The sequence below is a fragment of the Crocodylus siamensis genome, chromosome 2 (genome assembly GCF_052110815.1).
Source record: "Crocodylus siamensis isolate JL-2025a chromosome 2, ASM5211081v1, whole genome shotgun sequence".
NCBI lineage: Eukaryota > Metazoa > Chordata > Crocodylia > Crocodylidae > Crocodylus > Crocodylus siamensis.
Window position 1 is genome coordinate 180,357,607 of NC_143396.1, and position 10,000 is coordinate 180,367,606.

Below are 10,000 nucleotides of genomic sequence, written 5' to 3' on the forward strand. Positions count from 1 at the left end.
AGATTTTAATTATCCAAAAATAGACTGGGTCAACCTGCCAGGATACAGAGACCAAACTTCTTGATATTATGAAAGACTGCATCCTGGAGCAGTTAGTGCTGGAACCTACAGAAGGAAAGGCTATTCTTGACCCATTCCTAAGTAGTGCACAGGATTTAGTGCAAATGGAAAGTGTTACTAAGCCTCTCTGCAACAGTGATGACAATGTAATTGAGTTTGACATCCGTGAAGGAGGAGAGATAAGAATAAAATCTACCACTGTAGCCTTTAGCTTTAAAAAGGGAGACAATACCAGAATGAGGAAGCTAGTTAGACAGAAATTAAAAGGGGATGGGAGGCAAAAAATAAAAAAGGGTACTAACTCTGGCAAATTCAGGAGAAAGAATTTGATGAGAAACTTGCTAGAGACATAAAAGGTAACAATAAAAATTTCTCTAATTACACTATAATCTAAAGACCTGCCAGGGAGTTGGTGAGCCCTTCAAAGATCAGGTTATAAAAGAGGTGCTAAAGGATGATAGGGTCACCGAAGAAAAATTAAATGTATTGTTTGCATCTGTCTTCATTATGAAAGATGTTAACAAGATCTCCTCACCAGATCTACTCCTTTCAAGGGACAAGCCAGTGGAGGTGACCCAAATTGAGGTTTGAATACATTGTAGGTCAATAGGTCATAGAGGAAACTGAGAAACTGAACAGCAGCTAATCGTCAGTACCTGATGGCATTCACCCTAGGGTCCTGAAAGAGCTCAGACTGGAATTTGCTAAACTCCTGCAGCTTGTCACATTGGCAATCCTCCAGTTGCATACTCCTAACTAAACTCCTCCTAACTGGAGGATTGCCAATATGACTCCCATATTTTAAAAGTCTCTAAAGGACTTTTAAAAGGATCCAAGGAACTACAATATAATGAGTCTAATTTCTGTTCCTGGAAAACTGGTAGAGACAATAATAAAAAATAAGAATTGTTCAGCACAAGGATGAACATGACTTACTGGAGAGGAATCAACATGGCTTTGTCAAAGGGAAATCATACCTTACCAAACTACTATAGTTCTGTGAGGGTGCAAGAAGCAGGTGGATCAGGATGATCCAGTTGACATAGTATATCTGGACTTCCAAAAAGCCTTTGAAAAGGTCCCTTAATGGAGGCTAATGTAGTTAGGTAGTCATAGGATTACAGGCAAGGCCCATTTGTGGATTAGAAGTTGACTTAAAGATAGAAAAAAAGTGAGTAGAAATAGTCAGTTTTTAGGATGGAAAGAAGCAAGTAGTGGGGTCACCCACGTATCTCTTTTGGAACCAGCGCTGTTTAACATATTCATAAATTATCTGGAAGGGGGAGTGAGTTGCGAGATGGCCAAATTTGCAGATGACACAAAATTATTCAAATTAATAAAGATCAAGTTTATTAATGGACTGCAAAGAACTACAGAAGCATCTGGCACAATTGAAAGCATGGGCAACTAAATGGTAGATGAAATTCAATGCAGATAAGAGCAGTAGTGCACATAGGCAAATTATACCTACATTATGATGGGTTCTATCTAACCATTACCACAGAGGAAAGAGATCTGGGAGTCACTGCGGACAGTTTGCTAAAAACATCAGCTCAGTGCTTAGCAGCCATAAAAAGGCAAAAAGTATGTTAGGAATTATAAAAAGGGAATTATAAATGAAATAGAAAGCATCATTATGCCCCTTTCTGAATCTGTAGGGCATCAACACCTTGAACACTGTGTCCAGTTTAGGTCTCCACAAAGGGTTATAGAAGAACTGGAAAAGGTATGGAGAAGGACAACAAGGATGATTAGTGGTATGGAGGGGCCTCCATATGAGGAGAGACTGAAGAGGCTAGGCCTGTTAAGTTTAGAAAAGATCCGCTTGAGGAGGGACATAAGAGTTTACAAAATGCTAAATGGTGAAGAGAAAGTAAATAGGAATTTATTATTTACTGTCTCGCAATACAAGAACTAGGGGTCATAATATGATACTTGTAGGTAGTAAGTTTCAAACTACCAAAAGAAAGTTTTCATACAGTGTGTAATTAAAGTGTGGACTCATTACCACCAGTTGTTGTGGAAACTGATAGTTTAGCCAAATTCAAAAAAGGGATTGGAGGAAAGGGGCATCAGTAGCTATTGTGCATGGGAGTTAGGGGTACAGTTTCTGAATCAGAACTTCCTAGACCTTCAATGGTAGAGGCTGCAAGTGGGAGAGGAGCAGTGGAGAAAACTCTGACCATAGCCTGTTCCTCCACCCTTTCAGTATCCACTCTCTGCCTGTGTGACATAGGAGACTGGCAAGATGGACCTATGGGTTGACCCAGTAAATGACAGTTCTTATGTTATGACCAGCCCTGAAGGAGAACAACCATTCTCCCTCCAGCTATGCCTGCTTTATTTTCTTTTTCTTTTTTTCCTTCCTACTCTCCTCTTCTGAATCCTTTTTCTTGTTCTTTCCTCACTGTCCTTGCTGCCTTTTGGCTCCCCATTCCCTCCATAGGCCTCTCTCCCTCACCGGTTCCATTTGTGCCCTCCCTACAGAACGTAGACTTGGTGATCGCAGTGTGGGATTATGACAAGGTGACCAAGAATGAACAGATTGGTAAGGTGTTCCTGGGCTGCAGAGCCACAGGCAACCATCTGCGCCACTGGTCAGACATGCTGGCTAATCCCCGTCGGCCCATCGCTCAGTGGCACAGCCTGCAGTCGGCAGAAGAAGTTGACAATGCCTTGGGGCTGAAAACCCACTTTAAGCTGCCTCTGCCCATCCCGTAAAAGGACCTCCTATCTCTCTCTCCACTTGCTGTTCCAAAGGAACCTGGAACCATAGACATACTTGGATGAAAGGGGAGCGATGCAGAAGGCTGGCAAGAAGTGCTTAAGCTATGGGCTGGGGTAGGGAGGGGTTTTCATCACAAAGGTTTGGGTCAATCAACCATAGCAAAAATGTCAACAAGCAAGGGAACCAAGTTTTCCTTTGACCTCAGATCAGGTGGAGAGCTGGTAACCCATGCAACTGGCATGTGACAGCAACAGCAAACTGCAAAACCTACAGTGCACCCCCACTGCACCCACACATTTGCTTCAGACAAATGGAGACAACAGCACAGAATATTTTTCAGTCTTATATATTGGGGTTGGGGTACACAAGGGTCATGGAAAGTAGGGGGCTGGAAACATCCTGGCTTGTCCTTACAAGACACTACAAAAGACATCTGAAACCATATGGAGACATGGGAAACGGAAATACACAGAGCAAAAATGAATGCAATAACTGAGTCCTTGTCCATATTTTAAAATAATCTATCTTGAAGTTTAACAAACAGGCAGCAGTGGGTGCTCTGCTTATTTATAAAGAGTCACAGTGATCCTTTCGGAGAAGCAAAGGTGGAAGAGACTTCGGGAGTTCATCTAGTTCAACCCCCTGCATGGGCAAGGTCATTCCTGCCTAAACCACCCCAGTCAAGCATCTGTCTAACTTGCACTTAAACATGTCTAAGAATGGAGATTCTGCAACTTTTCTGGGTATCCTGTTTCATTGCTTAACCACCCGCAGAGTGAGAAAGTTCTTCCTAATGTCCAGCTGAAATTTTCCTTGCTGCAACTTAATTCCATTGTTCCTTGTCCTGTCCTCTGCAGCCACAGAGCCGAGTCTATCTTCATCCTCTTTATAACTACCCAACAGGTGTTTGAAGACTGTTATTGAATCCTCCCCTCCCTCCAATCTTTTCTTCTCCTGACTGCACAATCCCAGTTCTTCTGACCTCTCCTAGTAATCCAGGCTTCCTAGACCTTTTGGTTAGTTTGGAGGGTAGATTAGTAGTGAGTACAAGCTTGCAGGGACAGGTTGTGGAAGATTTTTACACATGGCAAACATGCTGAAAAACGGCTGACCAGGCAGAGAGCCCAGTGTCAAAATAGGTTGGTCCTTAAACTTGAAGGAAAGAGAAAGTGCCCTGCTCTGCTTTGGGCCTGTTGTGTGACCTGAGCAAGTCACTTTGTCTTTCTGTGCCTCACTGCCCTGCATACCTTTGCAAAGGAACAATGAGTTTAATGAGTATAATGCAAAGGTATAATGCACACTGGTTATGGGGGCTCTGTAAGCAGAGTGACCTCCTGACAGAGCAGATTTAAGATAGATATCAGGAAAAACTTGGAATGGGTTTCCAAGGAAAGTGTTCTCCCCTACCTTGGGGGTCTTTAAGAGAAGGCTGGACTTGCATCTGGCTGGGGTCATCTGACCCCAGGACTCTTTCCTACCCATGGCAGGAGGTCAGACTTGATGATCCATTGAGGTCCCTTCTGACCCTACCAACTACAAATCTATGAAACAATGCAGGGTGAAAGTCATGGACAACTGGGATGGGGGGCTTGGCAGTGTAAGCACTATAAACAGGTCTGTGTTATTGCTGAGGTGAGACGGAATCTAGGGGGATGCACAATGAGAATCACTGAGAGATTAGAGGGAAGCCTACTTCAAAGCATGCTGGGATTACTACCAGGATGCAGCCTCTGCTTTTAAAAAAAAACAAACCCAAAAAACCCCAAAACCAAAACAGCTCTTATGGGATTTTTCAGAGGCGTGACTGGGCAATTCTGTGCCCTGGGCACTGGTGCACTTGGTAGGCCATCTGTGGTAGCATGGCATCTGGGAGACCAGTGGTGGCAGCTGCTAGTTTTGCACTCCCCAAATTGGTGACTGCAGCTAGTGCCTCAGTTGCCCCCACCCCCTTAATTACACTACTAGGATCTGCTTACTGTACACTATGTGTTGCTGTAGCCTTTTGTTTACCCTGTACCTGCTCCATTCATGGTCTGTATTAGTGCAGCTTAAACTGTGCACTTTCCAGGGGAAGGATGTTGCATTTTCATTCATTCCTATCACATGAGGTTATTGCACTATGCCTACGTTTATCATTCAGGACAGAGCTCCGTAGTGTCTGTCTTGATGGATAATTAAGGAAAGGGGACACAAGGTGGCTTATCCCCTCTGCACTCTGTGGATAGGTTCCATCTCCAGTCCTGTGCCCAAGGGGGACTGCACTAACACTGGGGAATTTGAGCTAGATTTTGCAAAACAGGATTCACACATTGTAACCTGTTACAGGTAGCATCAGTGTTTTAATCTGTCGTCACACTGCCTTCCTGTGGGAGGAAACAGGGAAATAGAAAAAGCCAAAAGGTGTGACATTTTCAAAATGAATCAGTTTGAGACTGAATTTTTAGCCACATTTATTTATTTTTAAAGGGAGAGTAAAAAGACTTGGAAATAAAATATTGCATTTAACCCAGAATGGCCTTTCTTCAGGTTTTCTGTTTTGGTGAGGAAAACACCTGACACTTTTTCAGTTTCTGCCAAAATGAACTTGTTATTTCTTAAGTCTGCAGTTCATCAGCTGAACTAACAGATCAGTTAATTGCAAAGCTCTCCTCTCATCTGCTTCTCCAAAATCTCTGTTGGCCTTGTTTACACTGAAGGATTTCATTTCAACCACTGTGTCTAAAGAGCAGGTTATTGGTATCTGGCCTAGGGACCGAAGGAACACACAAACTGGTGTAAATGATCAGAAACTGGTTCAAATCTGTGGCACAACAGAAGTTCAGTGCACATAAACCACTTTAAAAATGGCCAAAACCAGTTTAAGATGAATCTGGATGGTTTTAGTATCAGACTTAACTGATTTAGGTTAATTCAGTTTATTGAACTTCTATCCCAGATTCCCTCCAGATTCAAGTTAACTTACAGTCCCCCAGTATCCCAGCACGCTTTGCATGTCCCCTGCAAAACCCACCCCCTTGCAGGGTAGGTGGGCAAGCCTTGGCCCTAGCTGTCTCAGCTGAGCAGGGAGGCATACTCTAATGCTCCTCAGGTTCTGACCTGGGCCACTGAAGGCATATGGCTACACTTCTAGAATCAAAAGTGAATGTCTGTTCACTTACATATTGTTTCAATCTACACAGCTTAGACTAACCTGCAAAAATTGAACTGGTTAAGCCTCACGCTTTTTGACTGTCTGTACTTACCCTTGAAGGAGGAATGGCTACCACAGTGCTTCAAGCACAGGGACATGGGCACAGGAGTGAGTCTTTGAACTGGCATTTCTAGGGGGCAGTGCTCTTCAAGGGTTCCTTGTTTAGAGGTAGTCATTAAACTAACTTTCCACTAAAGCTGCTTGGCATCTATACCTGCTTTTGCCAGATTGGGCTTCTCTTGGGAGAGCCAATGCTAGATAAAGGAAGAATGAAATTTAGAAGGGACTGTCTGTGTATCAAACTGCATACTAGAAAATACTTTGGAGTACCCTTTTTGATGCTGTTATGTGCAGTATCCAGTACAATGGGGCTCCCAGCTTGATTGGACTCTCTAAGTGCTACCAGAATACAAATAATTATTTCTATTTAAAAAATACCCTGGAAAAACTATCTGTGCTGCAGAGTATCACAAACCAAGATGCCAAAGTGGTTTCCCCTGTTGTTTTTGCTGCAAAGAAACAATGCTGGACCAAATTCACCCCTGGTGCAGCTCCATTGATTTCAGTGGATTTTTGCTAGGGATGGAAGGAGCTCTGATTATATCCAAGTGATTCAAATGCATAATCAGTGAGATTTTTTTTCTTAGAACTTTCCCTTCCAACCACTTTAGGTGTTTGATTATTAACAAAGTGCAGGCATTATCAGATCTGTAGATGAGAAGGAGAGAGAATTTGAGAGAACCATGAAAACTCATTTCCTGCTTTACTGTCCTATCATGTAATAAGAGGAGAGCGTTCTAGGCCAGATTCTTACCTGCACTTATCTGCAGTAACATCAACTGGTGGAAGGGCTAGTCTGCTGAGATTTGCCTACAGCAGCTGTTGACATTATTGCATGCTTGACTCCAGGTTTTTGCAATCTGCTGTCAACTATTGCAGCAGAGGAAACACAGAGCTCATTGCATGGAAAGCTGTCTTCCGAGACAAAGCACAGGATCTGAAGAAGCCTTTGGAGACTGAAGAAACACACCAGCATTCATGTCATTGGCATTTGTACCAGTGCCAGCATCCCTACTGCACCAGGAAAGCCTTTGATTTGCTTGTGGAGCTGTATGACTTGCTTATTGTAATCTGTCTGTGCCTGTGAAACCAGTGCACTCTTGGTTCTGTGTGGGTAATAGCCTTTCCAGGAAGGACTTCACAATAGCAGTGTAAAGTCAGGGCTATCCTTGAATTGTTCAAATTGGCACGAGTGATAGGAAGGGCTTAAAACCATCCTACATGTAGCATTCTGCATCCCTCTTGTCTCCAAGCAGACTCAGTCCTCTGGTGACTTGTGTAGTTCTGCCAGGTTTTTTAATATCACAGTGATGGGCACAGAGTAAGATCCTAAGTAGAAGAGAAACGGTGAGTGGCTGGCTTTAGCCAAAAGAAGAGGCCAAATCAGAATGGGCTTCCAAGGAAGGTGGTGGTCTCCCCTACCTTGCAGGTCTTCAAGAGGAGACTAGACAAGCACCTAGCTGGGGTTGTTTGACCCCAGCACTCTTTCCTGCCCAGGGCAGGGGGTCAGACTCGATGACGTACTGAGGTCCCTTTCAACCCTAACAACTATGAATCTATGAATTACTATTAATGAGAAAGTTTGTATGGAGGGACCACATTAGCAAAAGCAGCCTTAACGCTTACTCCGCCCTCTACCAGAGGCCGGTTCAACTGAACTCTGTACACTCTGGCCTTGTGCCCTTTTCTTTTGCTGCATTAGGGATCAAGTTTGAGGGCTGGCTTGGAAATTGCTACAGTAGCTGAACATCCCCTGAGGATATCCTGTGATCCTTTAGGGGATTGATATTGCCTTCTGTTATCAGACCATATGATGCTAGAGAACCAGGGTCATTACCATTGTGCCCTGTTCCCCAAATTCAAATGGAGTCTAATTTACAGTAACATGGCATTCGGTGTCTGGGTTGGGAACTTGTTACTCTATGGAGTGCTGTAGGGAGAAGTCTAATCCCAGATAGTGATCTGCTGGTCGTTGGGTAGCAGAGAACTGGAGAGAGTTAAGGCACTGACAGAGTCATAGTAGAAGAAAATTAATCTGGAATTATCTGGTTCACCCCAAATGACTATCAGAGAGTGCTGAATAAACACCAAGAGAATGTGAAAGGCTCAGAAACTCTTAATAGAGATTAATGAGTTAGAAAACCCACCGTGCATGATTCTTAATAAATGTTTTCTGGGTTTAATAGAACATATTTGAGAAAGCAGGAAAGAAAAGAACACTAGACAATCATTTTGAAATAAATACAACAAATGGAGTGTGGCCTATATTAGCAAAACAGAACTTAACTTACATGTTTAATGAACTACACGGGAAAATAAATCAACTGGTAAAATACCTGTAGAAAGGTTATACAGCAAATTAAAGTCTCAGCCTCAAAATAAGATAGAAGGGGCTTTTCAAACAGTAATATCTTTTATAAATGGATTCACCTTGAGGTCAGCTTCAGTGAGAACCTATCATGGGTAGAGATTTAGGGTTGTAAGCTTTCTGCTGAGCCTGAGCAACCATCAGTAGCAACAAGGGCTGAGTTTAATTTTGGGGTACTAATTATATACCATCTCAGCTCAAGCACCCACCCAGATCCCCTGGGAAACACTAAATGAATCACTAGGGTGGCCAATAAAACCAACAACTGTTCCCTTGCAAGCAGTATGAACACAAACCCCTGATATATTACAGAGGCAAACACTAGAACACAAAATATGGTCAAGGAAAGAAAAAAAAACAAAACACCGTTCCAGTTCAAAAGATACTCTGTATCACCCCTAGCCCTACTGTGGAGCCTTCGACCCTAGGCTTGGCAGCTGGAGTGTGGGGGAGTCTCGACCCGAAAGAGGTTAGTCCCGGGGAATTTGGGTGCGTCATTGCCCTTGCTGTTGCTGGCCACTGGGGGGGTGCTAGTCCCCTCTGCTTTGAAAGGGTCCTTCATTGAGTTGATGCAACTCCTCTGGGCTTCTGGGAAGCGCGGATCTCGGCTTCTGCCTGAGTGGCTGTGGGGGTGTGCTACCAGCTCCTGCCCTGCATTCTTAATCCAAACCCACATGGCCATGCTGACTCAAAACCCTGACTCTCTGTACCACCTGGCCTCAGGCTCCAGCAAGCATTTCAGTGTTCCCTCTTGTTTTTTTCTTTTTTAATAATATATTTCGTGTTCCATGTCAAATTAGCCAAATTAGTTCCAAATCATACCGACTGAGCAGAATTCAATCGTTCCAAAAACTGTATCAATTGAGCAGACAGAACTCAATCGTTCTAAACACCATGTATGATGCTACAATCAGCAAGCATCTGTCATCCCAGACTCTCAGCCTGGGACTTCAGATACTCCCAAATCCACTGACAGGCATCCTACATGCAGGCCCAAGCCCAGAGGTCTTGGGATTGAGATGCCCCTTGCACTTGATCTGAGCCAAAAGGCTCCCAGAGGGGACCCACGGGGAAAAAAAGAGACCCAGCCCAGGTGGTCTGAGCCTTAAATAATTTCCCTGGCATCATTGTGTGACACTCCTTCTCTACATGACATTGGTCCAGCCTCAATTGAAGTACTGCATCCAGTTCTGGGCACCGCACTTTAAGAAGGATGTGGCCTGCCTTGAGAGGTTCAGAGGAGGGCCACCCGCTTGGTTGGAGGGCAACAGGGCAGGCCCTATGAGGAGAGGCTGAGGGTCCCGAACCTGTTCAGCCTTATTAAGCAGAGGCCGAGGGGGGATTTGGTGGCTGCCTACAAACTTGTTAGGGGAGATCAGCAGCAAGTAGGAAGGGTCCTATTCCCCCCAGCAGCACCTGTGGTGATGAGGAACAACGGCCAGAAGCTGCTGAAGAATAGGTTAGGTTAGAGATTAGGAGGTACTATTTCACTGTTAGGGTAGCTAGGATCTGGAACCAACTTCCTAGGGAAGTGGTCCTCACTCCTACCTTGGGTAAATTCAAAAAGAGGTTGGATGAACACCTGTCTGGAGTC

At 44.0% G+C, this 10,000-nt stretch overlaps 1 protein-coding gene across 1 annotated transcript in view; it reads left to right on the plus strand.

Annotated features, from left to right (window-relative positions):
• SYT8 (synaptotagmin 8) overlaps positions 1-5,276 on the plus strand; it is a 29,923-nt gene extending 24,647 nt beyond the window's left edge. Inside the window, exon 10 of the mRNA XM_090034926.1 lies at positions 2,548-5,276. Within this exon, the coding sequence (XP_089891052.1) occupies positions 2,548-2,781 (234 nt within the window). The 3' untranslated portion in view covers positions 2,782-5,276. The remainder of the gene's footprint in view (positions 1-2,547) is intronic.
• Positions 5,277-10,000: the final 4,724 nt, after the last annotated feature.